At 40.3% G+C, this 16,023-nt stretch overlaps 1 protein-coding gene across 3 annotated transcripts in view; it reads right to left on the minus strand.

Annotated features, from left to right (window-relative positions):
* The window catches only part of LOC131526318 (retinoic acid receptor beta-like), a 115,770-nt gene that overhangs the window by 82,555 nt on the left and 17,192 nt on the right, over nt 1-16,023 (minus strand). For 2 of the 3 annotated variants that reach the window (XM_058754562.1, XM_058754561.1), the window contains exon 1: nt 408-851. The exons of the other annotated variant lie outside the window; for it this stretch is intronic. In XM_058754562.1, the coding sequence (XP_058610545.1) occupies nt 408-540 (133 nt within the window). In that variant the 5' untranslated portion in view covers nt 541-851. Of the gene's footprint in view, nt 1-407; nt 852-16,023 lie in introns of those variants that run through there. 3 annotated transcript variants of the gene reach the window in all.

Raw genomic sequence — 16,023 nt, forward strand, 5'->3', positions numbered from 1 at the left:
CAGGTGTGTATTTGTGTATAGAGAAAACCCTGACAAAAAATATTACCATGGTATATTGATGGTATCAGATATGGTAGATACGGATATTGTATATACTGTACAAGTTACTGAATGGTTACCATACTTTAAAGAATTCCATATGACAGCATAGCATTACCATGGTAAGTGATCAACAAAACATAGTATAACAATGCTGCAGTGATTATATCAGATACCATGGTACTCTAGCATAATACCATTGAACTACATTGGTACACAGGATTACCATGGCACTTTTTGGCACTGCTATTTAATATGAATACTTTATTAAATGAATAAGTGCAAATGGGAAATAAAGGCTGATTTATCATGAATGAAGCGTTATGCACACGAATCACTGTAATAAGGGAATAAAAGTATAGACCTACAGTGTTTGGTGCGTCGGTGTTGCCAGCTGAAGCACGCTTTGAGCGCTTTCTCCTGTAACATACATGACGAGGAACTGGACGAGTAAAACTCCAGCATGTGTCCCGATAACACATCCATACAGTCAAACATCATGCACTTTATTTCGCTGAAGAATAAAAGAATAAAATATCAGTCGGGTTGTCCTTCATTTGTTCACAGAAACTCCATCAACTCTTGGCACGCGCGGATCTCTCTCCGTTTCCACACAGTCTCCAGACATCAAGCGATCCATCCCGATCCTCACTGGCGATTTTCAGAGTAAAAACGATCGCTAAACGGATATAAATACGGTTCCGTTCGGTGTTGCGTTCCGTTCCGGTTAGCGACAGCGCTTCTCTATAATGAGGGATGATTTTGTAAATATATCGCGTTTAAACGCGCAATGACGGATTTGGTCTCCTGCCTGCGTGCAGCTCATTTCCTACTAGTTCATTCCTACACAATGAAAGATTGAGTTGCCTAATATATGCGAGTGAACTTTCTGTGAACCCTTCCGAGGCTGCTAACCTTCAAATGACCCACACCAGTGTGACATCACCAGTATTCACACACACACACACACACAGCTCCGCAACGCAGGAGAGGCTGAGAGCAGAAACACAGCTCAACACAGCTTTTCCCTCGAAAGAATATTCCCTACACATTAATATTTTCCTGAGTTACAACTTGCACTGCAGTTGGGCTAAGAGAGCAGTACATAAAATGAGTTTAAAAGTAGTAGCTTACACGTTTCCTTACATAAAAAGACTTATTACAGAAATAATATTATTTAAAAGAACATACAAAAAGGCAATCCTGCTTAGTATGGAAATACAGTATTAAAAGAGTAATGCATCCAGACATTTAATTGCATGTTAATTATAATTACATGAAATTGTATTATAGTTTAAATATATATTTTTATTCAATATAACTATGTACAATAACCTTATTTATTTGTTACCAACTTACCACCCTACATTAGTCCATCCCTACAACTTATTCTATTCAATTCAATTCCTATTCTATTCTATCTATAGCACACCTGTACATACAATTTATTTTATTTTTCAATTTTATTTGTCTGTTTTGTGTTGTTGTTTGTTTGTTTATTTAGGCTGTATACAAATGTGTATTTTTATTCTCATCTTTTTTTTAATTATCTGTGTGTTGTCTCTGTGGAAGATTGTGACACTAAAACAAATACCTTGTATGTGCAAACATTAAATTATATTATATTATCTGCAAGTAAAGTTAAATACGTAGAAGATTTAAAGTACACAGCAAGTGCACATTAAATACAATTAAGCACAGTACAGCGAAAAAGAAGAGAACAGACCAACAGAAAGAGAAAGACGAAAGAGTAAAGAAAAAAAGTAAAAATTAAAATGAAGAGCATGAGTATTGCAAAGAAGAGTACAATGGAACAAAAATCAGTCAGGTATAAACAGAGAAAGAGAAGAGATTAAAGAAGAGTAGAACAGATGTAAAGAAGGAAAGAAAAGAGTAGAACAACAAAAGTACACTAGCTCACAAAGACAAAATGCAGTAAACAGTGTGCCAACAATTTTTAGATATCAAAATTTCATTGATTTGATATTTGTTTTGACATTTTCTCTGACCCCAGGCATAGCTGAGCTGAACTTTTGTCACAGGACAGATCAATATGAAGAAATCCTGATTATGGTTACTCAATGTAAAAATGAGCCTTGCATTTGCTTAATACACAACAAACTGTAAGGAGCACACACATAGTTTTTTTTAAATTTATTATTATTATTTGGCACTAGCTTTTATCTGTAAGATATAATAAAAAACTGTCATATAAAATCTTCTATATATAGTCACTTTTAGCTTGCGCACTGAGGTTGGTAAGGCTCTCTTCTCTTTTATATATTGTGAATAAAATTAGAGTAAGTTGCAATTGCTGCACATTTCTGCAAAATGATATTATGCTGCTTCTTGCACTTCCGGGATACTTACAAAGTGAATTGTCCAGTGAGTGGCACTAAAAACGCATTCAGTTTTATCCGAAACAGATAAATGTGATTCTAGCAAAAATTTATTAAGCTGTTTTGCATAATGCGGCATAATGTTTGTGAGTGGTGCTTTCCCTATACAATTCCTATCAAATCTAAAACCTTATCCTGTTAGAGAGACATTAAGCTGTGAAGCCAAGTAGACTGTGAAAAGTAAAATTAGTTGTTACCTTAACAGTTTCTGCCAGTTCTGACATTTAAAAATACATTTTGTTGGTTTTATTATGTATTTTGTTGGTGCAGACATAATACAGCGGGTAAAATAAGTTTTGAACACGTCACCATTTTTCTCAGCAAATATATTTCTGAAGATGCTGTTGACTTGAAATTTTCACCAGATGTCTGTAACAACCCAAGTAATCCACACATACAAAGAAAATAAAACGGTAACACTTTACAATAAGGTTCATTAGTTAAACATTAGTTAATGTATTAACTAACATGAACTAACCATGAGCAATACATTTGTTACTTGTTACTAATCTTCGCTAACGTTAGTTAATAAAAATACAGATGTTCATTGTTAGTTCGTTAGTTCACAGTGCATTACCTAATGTTAACAAGATTTTAATAATGTATTATTAAATGTTGAAATTAACATTAACAAAGATTAATAAACGCTGTATAAGTGCAGTTCATTATTAGTTCATGTTAACTAATGTAGTTAACTAATGAACCTAATTGTAAAGTGTTACCAATAAAACAAATAAGATCAGAAATTAGGTTCTGTGTAATAAAATGGAATGACACAGGGAAAAAGTATTGAATGACTGAAATATATTTAATACTTTGTACAAAAGCCTTTGTTGGTAATGACAGCTTCAAGACGCCTCCTGTAGCAGAAACTAGTCGCATGCATTGCTCAGGTGTGATTTTGCCCAATTCTTCCACAGAGTCTTTAAATCTCGAAGGTTCTGTGGCCTCTTCTATGAACTCTGACCTTTAGTTCAAGTCAGGTGATTGGCTGGCCATTCTAGCAGCTTTATTTTTTTTTCTCTGAAACCAATCGAGAGTCTCCTTGGCTGTGTTTGGGATCATTGTCACCCTTATTTCATCTTCATCATCCTGGTACTGTAGGTGTTGGGACTGAAGCTAATATTAATTTTCACTGACGAGGGGCGGGATTGCTTTCTAATTACTGATAGATTTCAGCTGGTGTCTTGGCTTTCCATGCCTTTTTGCACCTCCCTTTCTTCACGTGTTCAATACTTTTTCCCTGTGTCATTACATTTTATTACACATAACTTAATTTCTGAATTTATTTGTTTTATTTTCTTTGTATGTGTGGATTACTTGGGTTGTTACCGACATCTGGTGAAAATTTCAAGTCAACAGCACCTTTAGAAATATATTTACTGGGAAAAATGGTGACGTGTTCAATACTTATTTCACCCGCTGTATATTCAGTCATATAGAGCATTATAGCTTGAATAAAACCACTTTGTTTAGGGTTTGCACATTTTCAGTTCCGTTCTCTTGGTTCTTTTTGCTCAGACCAAAAAAAAGAAGAAGAAAATAATTACGGTTCCGGAGGTGGGCGTGGAGCAAGAGGAGGGCAAGCAATGGGAAAGGGGCAAAACCAAAGGTCAGTCCAAGGGGGAGTGGAGGGTGGGAGGAGCCAGGGAGGAGCCTGAAGCAGGAGAAGCCAGGTGTTTATCCAGAGGCCAGCCAGGATGGCGGCCCACGGCGGAGTCGACGGTAGGAGGAGCCATGGTGGAGAATGGGCCGATGACACCAGGGGGCCGACTGACGGAGACTGCTCTGCTGGAGAAGGAGACCCAGGTGGAACGGGGCAGACGGAGAGCCGGGGCGGAACTGAGGATCCGGAGGGCCAAGGCGGAGCTGAAGGCTCAGGCGACTGAGGCGGAGGCGAGGATCCAGAAGACCGCGGTGGAGCCGGTGCGACTGAGGATGTAGGTGGAGCCGGAGGGAAGGAGGAGCCTGACAGAGCCGGAGGGATGGAGTGACGAGGCAAAGCCAGAGGAGTGGAGTCCCGAGGCGGCGGATGGTCGACGACTGACCAAGGCGGAGCCGGATGGACGAGGGAGCCTGGTGGAGCCAGTGGGATGACGGGCAACGGTGGAGGCGAGGGAGCTGAGAGCTGAGGTGGAGCCGATGGGTCGGAGGACCGAGGTGTAGTCGAGGACTCGGAGACTGGGAGTGGAGACAGGGGATCCGCACCTCTGGGCGGAGCTGGAGACTGGAAGTCCTGAGGCGGAAGAGTAGAGCGCATGGCAGGCGCTGACTGAGGGTGAGCTGAGGGACTGACAGGCATCAGCGGAGATGGAGGCGAAGAACTGGCTGGCTTGAGAGGAGGCGGGAGAGGGAGGCTGGGAGGGACCACAGGAGGACTTGAGCTGGACGGAACCAGCAGAGACTCTTGAGGGCGCTCTTGAAGCGCGGACTCTTGGATGCGCTCTGGAAGCGCGGAGGTAGGGAGGCGCCTTCGTGGCGCAGGCACAGGGGGGCGCTCTTGAAGCGCAGACTCTTGAATGCGCTCGGGCAGCACAGAGCTAGGGAGGCGCCTTCTTGGTGCAGGTACAGGGGGGCGCTCTTGAAGGGCGGACTCTTGAATGCGCTTGGGCAGCGCGGAGCTAGGGAGGCGCCTTCGTGGCGCAGGCACAGGGTGGCGCTTTGGAAGCGCGGAGCTGGACGGAACCAGCGGAGGCACAGGAGATCCGGACGGGACCAGCGGAGGCACAGGAGAACTGGACGGGACCAGCGGAGGCACAGGAGAGCTGGACGGGACCAGCGGAGATACAGGAGATTCAGGGCTACAGGTTTGTACTTCTCCCCACCAGTCAATCAGGTCTGTCTGAAAAATGTCCTTCAGTTCCTCTACATATTTCCCAGAGAACAGTTGCAGCTCACCCTCATTCGTAGGAGTGTGGGCGGGGCTTCCCTCCAAGCCCTCGAGTTCCACCAAAACTCCCTCGGAGACGGATGATGTTGCCGGCTCATGCACTTGGTCAGAGGATGGTAGTGGCTCATTCGCAGCGGGCTCAGGCTCTCCGTCTGCAGTGGGCTCCGGCAGTATCTCCGTAGATCGGGGCGATGGCTGGCTGGTCTCTGGCAGTGGTGGAGTGGGGCCGGTGGCAATATCATCCTCCACAGGGCCGACGGTGAAGGCTGACTCGTTGTTCATCAGCACCCACTCCACACAAGCGGCGAAATCCTCTTTGGGACCGTTCGCTGGCAGGCGTGCCTTACACTACTCGCTCAGGCTGATGATGTAAAAGACGCAGAGCAAGCGGTCCGGGAAGTGGGTAAGGCACGCCAGATCTAGAAAGTCCCTTGTATGGTCCTCCAGCGAACGGTCCAACTGCTTCAGGCATAGGAGTTGGATGCCGGGCAGGTCCATTCCGGGAAAGGACAGAAAACAAAACAAAATAAAATAATAAACAGAAAGAAAAACGCAGCTTAAGTACTTAACTGTTTTGGTCTGCTATTCTGTTACGTGACGTGTATGCTAAGGAGGCGCACAACGAGGAGTAGAGAAAACAAAGTCTTTTATTTTTTATCCACAGTAGAATTCCAGGAGCATAGAGTAGCAAAACACATTTGGCAAACGAAATAGCAGACAAGGAATGGAGGGTGAACACAGGCTTTAAATAATAAACGTAATCAAGGGGAAAACAGAAACAGGTGAGGATCTAATTAACCAATGGGGGAACAGAAGAAACTAGGTCAAACATGTAACATGTAGTTAATTAATATCACTTTAATATTAATATGAATTAATAGGTACTTAACTGTATAATTACACTGTAACAAGGACACCTTAAAATAAAGTGTAACCATAATTACTTTAGTTAATGAGTAATTTAGTTTACTTTGCGTTCACACTGCCCTTTTTAACGTAAAGATACAAAACAAAAGGCAAAAGGATAAGGTCACAACCTGATTGGACAGCTTACTGAACATAGAAAGCAATGCTGTGTGCTGGGCTACATGCAGTTGTTGCATGTTTGTGTACGAATGGTGGTATTTTTACCAGCTGAGAACTCACAAAGAGTTCATAAGCTGTAATGTGCAACATCGCTCATGATGTGAAGAACCAGGTATGCTTCATCCTCACATCCTGCTTTTATGTTTGTTTAGATGTCTTCGGTCTTTGTTGCATTTAAACGTCAGTTGAAATCCACCAGAGTTTGGAAGTGAGCTGAGATCCTCTGAAAAGTTAAGTCTTGGTCCTCTTGTTTGGTGCAGACAACACACTTTTTCAAATACAATATTTCAATACAATGTTTATTTGGTAACACTTTATTTTGATAGTGCACTTTAGACATTCTACTAACAGTAAGTAACTTTGCAACTACATGTCAACTAGTCTAGCAGTTATAGAGTATTAGTAGGCTGTCTACTTAATATCTTCTAACAGTTTATTTTGATGGGTCCACAACATACAATATACTATGTCTACTTATTGTACAAACCCTAAACCTAACCTAACAGTCTACTCTGAGAGTTAGTAGACAAGTAGCTGTAAATTAATGAGAATTCGTTGACATGTAGTTGCAAGGTTACTTATAGTTTGCATTATGTCCAAAATGGACTATCAAAATAAGTGCCAAGTGTCAACACATTACCACATGAAGCACTTTTTTAATTTTTACTTTAGTTCCCCCACAAAATATTACATAAGAGTGCTCAGTATAGCCTATTTATTCCAAAAATATATTGTGGATAAACTTGTTTTACACATTAGGCATATTAAGCGCCTAAAAAGTGAAAGTTTGTGTTTTCAGCCAGGTACTGCATGTCTACATATAGTACGTGTCATTTTTCATCCGTCTCTGCATGTGTGTGTGTGTTTGAGAGGTAAGATGTGTGTGGGTAATTTTTTCAGCCGTCTCTGCATGTGTGTGTGTGTGTTTGAGAGGCGAGATGTGTGTGTGTAATTTTTTCAGCCGTCTCTGCATGTGTGTGTATGTTTGAGAGATGAGGAGCACAGAGGGAGTTACACAGCCTCCATGACTATCCACTTTAGAAAACTGTCAAACATGGTGGTGCATTGGAGGACAGGTGGGAAAACAGCATGGGTGGACAGTCAAATACACTTGAACCTGCTTTTTCACGTGACACAAGACTACTTGAAGTTACCCCACTAATACATGACATTTATTACCTATATATGTCTAAGACTGATATTGCCATATATGTTATCTATAAGGCAAGGTTTATGTTCAACCTGGTCTCATGGCATAAACGTACCTGGGTGCACTTTTTAGCGAGACCGTTTTACGTACTTTACTGCATGTTTCGTAATATGTAGGGTTCAATACGTAAACCCTGGCACGTTTTTATTACATTGCTATAGGTACGTATTGCTGTGTTTTTATTCCGTTGCTTCAGGTACGTATTGCGGCGGTTCAGAATTCAAATATCCGGGGACCGTTGCTAAAAATTAATGCTCTATCGAGTTGGAAATATGCCCTACACCAAACCCAACCCTAAACCTACCCGATAGTGTTGACAAATGCAAAACTGATATAAAAACGCATTTGTTGATGCAGCTATTTGACCTTCCTTATAAGCAGTTTTGAACTGTTTTGTTGAACCGTAGTTACAGGATTCAAACCAGAGATCCTCAGCTCTCAAGTCTCCGTGAGCTACCAAACAAACCTACCGTCAATGAAAACCCATAGATATGAAGCTGGATATGTGTGATGCTAACGTTCAAAAGCATACGTTTTAAAATCTCCCAACATATTAATATTGTTTTGAAGTCATAATATGATATTCTTCAAGTAATTGTGCGAAAATTACGCTTTATTAATCAAAACTCTGTAAATTTGTGTGAAAAGGAATAAAAGGGGTCGGAGTTTTAATGCCTCTAGTGTTCATTTATTTTGGAAACTGCAGTGATATGTACTTATTGGTACGTATTTCGCATCTCGCTAAAAAGTGCACCCAGGTACGTTTATGTCATGACAACAGGTAGTTTATGTTAGCTAATGTAAAAACAAGCAAGGCAGACTGATTTCTGCCCTCTATGGTGTGTGCTGCATTTCCACAGATTTACATTGGATAAATGTGTGGCGCTGTAGAGCTCAGGAGAGCAGAGGCACTTGTCCCAAACACCACAATTCATGTGCACTTGTGGCCCTGTGGGTTCACAATGGCCGCTGTATGTGCTTGTCTGTTAAGTGTGTCCCATTCAGCATTTTAACTTTCAGAAGGTCGCGAGTGTCCTCAATGCACACTGAGCTGAAAGCAGAGAGTCAAAGCAGCATTACATCATGAAAGTGTGGACTCGAGGGTTTAGGGTGCGATTTGGGCCAGGGCCTTAGTTCGATTATTACATAGCCTACCTACCCGCTGAAGCCATACGCTAAATTTGAATATATCCAACTCAGTTTAGTACTAAAATACTTTAGAAACTCAAAATATTTGTTGCAAATTGCTGCACACATTTGCAAGTTAATTTAGAATTATGATAAATGCAGGATTTAGGATCCATAGAGTTATGTTTTTTTTTTGAGTGGATATGGTGGAGCAATAACCCCATCTGTAGCCATGGCTACCATCACTACCTATAAGCAGACTTATTATAGTTAACTGAAACTAAAACAATTAAAACATTTTTTTTGTTTTGTTTCATGAAATAGAATAAATGTTAACTGAAATAGTAAAATAAAATATTACAAAAACTCTTAAACTTATTTTATTCAGACAGTTCCCAAGGAAACGGTCACGTTTCTGTTTAGTTCCGTTCCGCCCTTATTTAGTATTTCCTGTTCTCATTAGTTAATCTTCATTCATTCTGATCACCTGTGTTAATTAATCATCTCGTTTGCTCCTTTGTTTCCTAATTCTTATAAGTCTTCAGTCTCGTCTTCTTCTTTGTCTTGGTTTAATGTTTTCAATGGTAAAATGTGTGTTGATGTTTATTAAAGTCTCCTTTTCGTCTACTCCATCGTTGTGCGCCTTTTTCTACAACCACAAACCGTAACAGAAACCAAGACCTATATGAAAACAATGGAGTTCGCTGAACGTTTGGACGCCCTGGCTCTTAAGGATCTCCCCTTCTACGAGTATGCCAGGGAATTCTGCCATCAACGCCGCCGTCTGCGGCTCACTCAATCCCGCTGGCCTCTCCGCTGTCAAGCCCGCCGGCTCCTACCCCAGCGCTCATGGATATGGCGCTACCCCCGGAGTTCTCGGCTACTGTCCTCACCCCAGAGGCTGCTCCAGAAAGCCCTCTTTCGTCTCCTGAGTCTCCTTTGCCTCCGCTGGTCCTGTCTAGCTCCCCATCATCTCCTGAGCCTCCTTCATCCCCTGAGTCTCCTGTGGCAGTCAGCTCCAAAGGAGCTTTTTTGGGGGGGCCATATGCCAGTGGCCGGGCCAAGGGCCAAGGCCACGGAGTCTCCTGATCCGCCTTGGCCTCCTGAGTCTCCTGATCCGCCCTAGAGGCTCTCCCTGGCTCCACCCTGTTCCTGTCCTGCACCAGCCTCCAGGGCGCCTCCAGGCATCTCATTGACGAAATAACACTGTCTCTCTAAGTAACCAAATGAATAATCTGCACATGATTCTTGGCATCATTGCTCATAGTTTTTGACACCTGATAGAAATACCAATGAGGTAAGAAAAATAATCTTAATTCAAAGGCAAAACAATGTTATTTTTCTTAGCCTGATGGCAGATATTTTTTCTTGTTTTAAGCAAAAACTAACAAAGTCATTTCGCTTCTCAAGTAAAATTTTTTCTCAGGTCAGTCAGGGAACTTACAGTAATGTACTGTACATACAGTGCATACAGCTTCAGACCTCAATGTGTGTGTGTGATCTTATAAGTTAACATTCCAAATGGAACTTATATGAAACTGATTGTTGTGTACCTCTTATTATTTATGTGAATGTGAATAAAGTACTGTATACTTTGGTAGGTACTGTATCCATACAATGATGTGTCGGATGGTAATACCATAGTACCTTCATATATTTTCATATATACCATGGCACCAATTTACTATTCAAAGACCCAAATATTTACATACAGTAGGACTCAAATAACTTCAGATAATACTATGCCTCTACCATGCTACAAGCCTAAGTATTGCCCTGGTATTGTTTCTGTTAGTGTAGTTGGTAGTTTTTGAAGATGTGTTGGTAGTCATAGATCCTCTTGAGCCTTATGAATAATAGAGCGAGTCAGTTCACTGCCCACAAACCAATACCCCACCCGCACCTGTCCGCGGGTCCCCGACCCCCTGTGTCCTGCTTGCGGTAACACTAACCCTCCACACAGGTAATCAATCCGCCTGGACATGCACCTGTAATTAGAAGGTGATAATGAATGTGTCCATCAAGATAAGGCATTTTTTGGCATTGTTTCCCAGCACCAGCGTTTTTGCTCTGCCAAGAGTTTCTGGAGTGGAACAGATGTGTTGCTGGATTGTGTTTCTATATTCCACAGCCTGTATGAATAGTTAGAATTAGTTGGAATTTGCATAAACTCTAATGAGATTAGAGAGTGGAGGAGAAGATTTTCTATTTCAATTTTGAGAATCAATTTAAATTTCATCTGTTCCTTGCACAAAGCTATCGTATGGTTTCAGAACTCTTGAAATATGGCACAGAAGTCATCTGGAGGACTTTAATGTTACTTTTATGAGACTCTTCGGGAGCTTGTCAGCTCCTGGAACAATATGCTTTTATTGTATAACAGCATGAACATTCCTCTCTCTTTTTTTTTTTAGGAAATAAAAATAGCATGCTTCAAGAATATCTTGCTTAAAACTTACCTCTTTTTTTCTAATTTCAAAATAACTATTATTGAGGAACATGTAATTCCCCAAACCAGATAATTAAAGTGACTAGAAACTTTTAGGCAAGTGTGCTGGAGCTGGTTGGACGTTGGCCCTCCAGGAGCATTGGACACCCAATGACACATTACAGGGCTCCTCTTTACAGCAACTATACAGCCTATATACATTTTTCTTTATTTTTAAAATTTTTTTTTATTATTAATTCTAAATTACAGTGTCCTCCACTAATATTGGCACCCTTGGTAAATATGAACAAAGGTGGCTGTGAAAATAAATATGCATTGTTTATCCTTTTTATCTTCCATTAAAAAAATTTACAAAATTCCAACCTATCATTGAAGTAAAACAATTGAAAGTGGGGGGAAAATCTCATTGTGAAATAAATGCTTTCTCTAGTTCATGTTGGCCACAATTATTGGCACCCAATTATTACAACGTCCTTTTCCCAAGATAACAGCTCTGAGTTTTCTCCTATAATGCCTGAAGAGTTTGGAGAACACCTGATAAGAGATCAGAGACCATTTTCTTCAGAATCTCTCCAGATCCTTCAGATTCACATGCTAGTACTTCTTCTCTTCAGTTCACCCACTCATTTTCTGTAGGGTTCAGGTCAGAGGACTGGGACAGCCATGGTAAAAGATTCATTTTGTGCTCAGTGACACATTTTTGTGTTGATTTTGATGTTTGTTTTGGATTATTGTCCTGATGGAAGATCCAAACACAGCCTATTATAAGATTTCTAACAGAGGCAGTCAGGTTTTGATTTTTTTATCTGTTGGTATTTGATAGAATCCATGATGCCATGCATCTGAACAAGATGTTCAGGACCTCTGGCAGAAAAACAGGCCCACGACATTAAAGATCCAGCAGTATATTTAACCGTGGAAATGGTTTACTTTTTAAAAAAAAGTTTTTATCCCTATTTGTACTAAACTGGTGGGTTTGCTGCCAAAAAGCTCTTTTTTCAGTTTCATCTGACCATAGAAGCCAGTGCCATTTGAAGTTCCAGTCGTGTCTGACAGCTGAGTTTGTTTTTGGATGAGCCAGGAGTTTTTTTCTTGAAACCCTTCTGAACAACATGTGGTGATGTAGGGGATGTTTGATATATATTTTTTTTAGGTTTCTGATCCCAAGGCTCAACTAGTCTCTGCAGTTCTCCAGCTGTGATCCTTGGAGAGTCTTTGGGCACTCAAACTCTCCTTCTCACCGTGCATTAGGACGATATAGATACGTCCTCTTCCAGGCAGATTTGTAACATCTTTAGTTGATTGGAACTGCTTAATTATTGCCCTGATGGTGGAAATAGGGATTTTCAATGCTTTAACTCTTACAACCACTTTCTATTTTGTGAAGCTCAACACTCTTGTTCTGCACATCAGAACTATATTCTTAGGTTTTACTCCTTGTGATGGATGATTAAGGGAATTTGGGCTCATATTTATAATCCTGTGGAACAGGAAGTCATGGCTGGACAATTTCATGCTCCTAGTCACCCTGGTGTGCTAAAAAATGTAAATATCAATGGGAATTGTCACAAATCTGGTTCGTGGTCTTCCGTCCGACTGCCACAAGAGGTTGCCTCTCCATCATATTGACTCTCACACCACACAGACTGTTATATGTCACTCCGGACTACAGTTCCCATCATCCATTGCACTGATTACACACACACACAGCTGAATGCCCTGATTACACATACACAGCTGAATCCAATCAGACACGCTTTATAAGCCTTGGACTTCCTCTGTCAAATTTTTTTAGTGCAGGGGTTGGCAACCCAGCAGTGGCACGCAAAGGGATAATTGCTGGCACGTGAACAATAGGGAAAACCGCATACTGACATATATTTTGATGTAATAACTTAGGAGCTGTAAATACTATTGAAGTGTGAGAATTAACTTGCGCTAGTCTACAGATGGGCATGCGACCGCTGCACATACTAGGCCCTTCAGATCAAATCCTCAGTGGTCTAACAGCGCTCGTCAATGTCAAAATTGCAAATCATTTCATATTAGTCAACTGTTTTACGATTTAGGAGAAATGTTAAATGATCGACAGCTATATCCAGTAATGCAAACTACTTGAATTATTATTTTTTTTTCTCAAATATGGCCATTTTGAGAATGAGAGCGAGAGATGTGAGAATTGTCTGCGTCGGTCTGTGTCTCTCTCTACAAACAATAAAGCTGAGTTTAGTTACTTAAAAAAACAGCGCTTTTAACCCCTCATTGCTGAGAAATATAATGTAGCGATTCAGTATCGATTAATAAGTCGCGTGGCAGCACTGACAAGAAGTTTATGAGCTTCTGAATGTTACTTTTTGCACAGAGTGATCTCCGTTCTTTGTGTATGTGTGTGTGCGTGCGCACGCGTGCATCAATTAAAGCAGCACATTAATATAGAATGGTGATTAAACTGAACGGTTTTAATGCATTGGCCTCGTCTCACACACACGTACAGTGGTGTTCAGTACTGTCACACTGTATACCTGTTATTCAAGAAACCTTTGAAAAGTTAAAAAACAATTTATGAAAAAATATTAAGAAACTATTTGCATGAAAATCGTATCATTTAAAAATGTTTATGTACTGTATAAATACAGAATGCATATTCTGTGGTGATACTGGCACAGTGGTTAACCAGAAAAATTTAAAATGGCACGTCATGCCGAAAAGGTTGCCGACCCCTGGTTTAGCGTATATCATTTTTCTAGCGATAGCTACATTACGGAGCCATTCCAAGTTTCGGTCCTGGTTTCTAGTTCTAGTTTAAGTCTAGTCATTTCGTATTGCCTTGTTGTCTGGTTCCTGATCTTCTGCCTGTGTATCTTGGATTAACCCTTTGCCTGCTGTTTCGGACTCTGTTTGCACCTCGCCTGGACTATTGCTCGTGTTATTGGATTACCCCTCATGTCAAGCCCTCTGGATATTGTTTGCCGATCGTAGACCCACGCTAGCCCTAGGAATATTCTTTGCCTTGCCTGTTATGTACCTGTGTTATCTGACCCTTGCCTGTTTCTTGACCATGCCTTTGTAAATAAAGCCTTGCACATGGATCCGCACGTCTCACATCTCATTCGACCTGTAACAGGAATACTTCAGAGATATTTTACTCATAAGAATTTCTAGGGGTGCCAATAATTGTGGCCAACATTAATTGGAGAACAACATTTATTTCATCATGAGATCCCCCACTTTCAATTGTTTTACTTCAATGATAGGTTAGAATTTTGTGAATTTTTTTGAGTGAAAGATCAAAAGGATAAACAATGCAGATTTATTTTCACAGCCACCTTTGCTCATATTTATCAAGGGTGCCAATATTAGTGGAGGGCACTGTATGTACTTGTGTTAGGGTCAGTGACCCTGCAGGGGTCTTCTTGTGTCTGTAAATAGATTTGATGGTAATTGAACTGATAATGTGTGACCACAGCTGGTGAGATTTCTCTCATCAGAGAGATGTTCTTGAGGCTTTGTACAGATTGCTATCTCCACTACAGAAACACAAGCATAACACATGGTTTTGTCTCACTTTCATTCTGTGAAAAGAGTTCAGCCATATCTTTGGTTATAGCTGTATTTGAAGGAAAAGTATATACAATTCATATAAAGATCATGATATAATAGAATAGAATAGAATATACACTCTCAGAAATAAAGGTACAAAAGCTGCGGTGGTACCTTTTCAAAAGGTACATTTTTGTACCTATTATGTTCAAATATGTACACTTTAAGTACTAATATGTATCTTTAAGGTACCAAAATGGACCCTTTAGGTACAAACATGTACTTTTTGAAAAGGTACCGCCCCAGTGACAGCTTTTGTACCTTTATTTCTGAGAGTGTACTGTATATGGCGATTAAATGACACAAAGATGATCATAAGGTAAGACGTGACTATATTGTTATTGTTTGTTGTTCATTCATATAGCGGGTGATGAATACATGTTCCTTCAGATGCATCACATGTGTATATCACAATGTGGGCTCGGTGTGTTTAGAGATGAAGTGTGTTGTTTGCTGTTGCAGCACATATTGATAGGGAATTAATAAACGAGGAATGTATTGAAAAATATGAGACTAAGAAAGAACATAATCAGCAATGCCATAACAAAATGATGTTTTTCACGAGTCTTTTTTTTTTTTGACAACTTTACATGCAACTCAAGTCCAAGTCGTAGACTCAAGTTTCCAGCTATGATTTACACCTTCATTTACATATCTGTGTTTTTTTTTTTTAAATAAAGAAAGATCAATATAGTGTGTTTGGAGATTATTAAATTTAAACGATAACTAAAATTCTAAAATATATTCATAGAGGATAGGCTTTTCAAGAACTTTTCAAGTAAAAAGCATCTAATCATGATGAATTTGATTCCAAGAACACACTGATGGGAGCATATTTCTACATTATACATATTTATGGGAGCAAATTTCTACATTATTTCTCTTTGTGTATGCTTTGTGTCTGTCTAAGACCTCGGCCACATGGGATAAAGCTTTTCTAAAAAAAATTCTGCATTCCAAATAACTAAAAAATGAAGTTATTGGCATTTCGACCCTGTGACACACTTTCCTTTCCTGTCTGCCTCAGCAGAAGCTTTTTAAACTGTCACACTCGCAGGCAATGAACATTTGGTTATCAAATGGGCTGCATCAGAATTTCTTCACAAAAGAATGTCAGCTCGGCCAAATGCTTTCTTTCTTTCTTTCTTTCTTTCTTTCTTTCTTTCTGTCTGTCTTGCTTTGATTTCTGTGTGTTCCATGGCTTGCCATCACTCTGGTTAAG

This window comes from Onychostoma macrolepis, chromosome 19, assembly GCF_012432095.1.
Source record: "Onychostoma macrolepis isolate SWU-2019 chromosome 19, ASM1243209v1, whole genome shotgun sequence".
Lineage (NCBI taxonomy): Eukaryota > Metazoa > Chordata > Actinopteri > Cypriniformes > Cyprinidae > Onychostoma > Onychostoma macrolepis.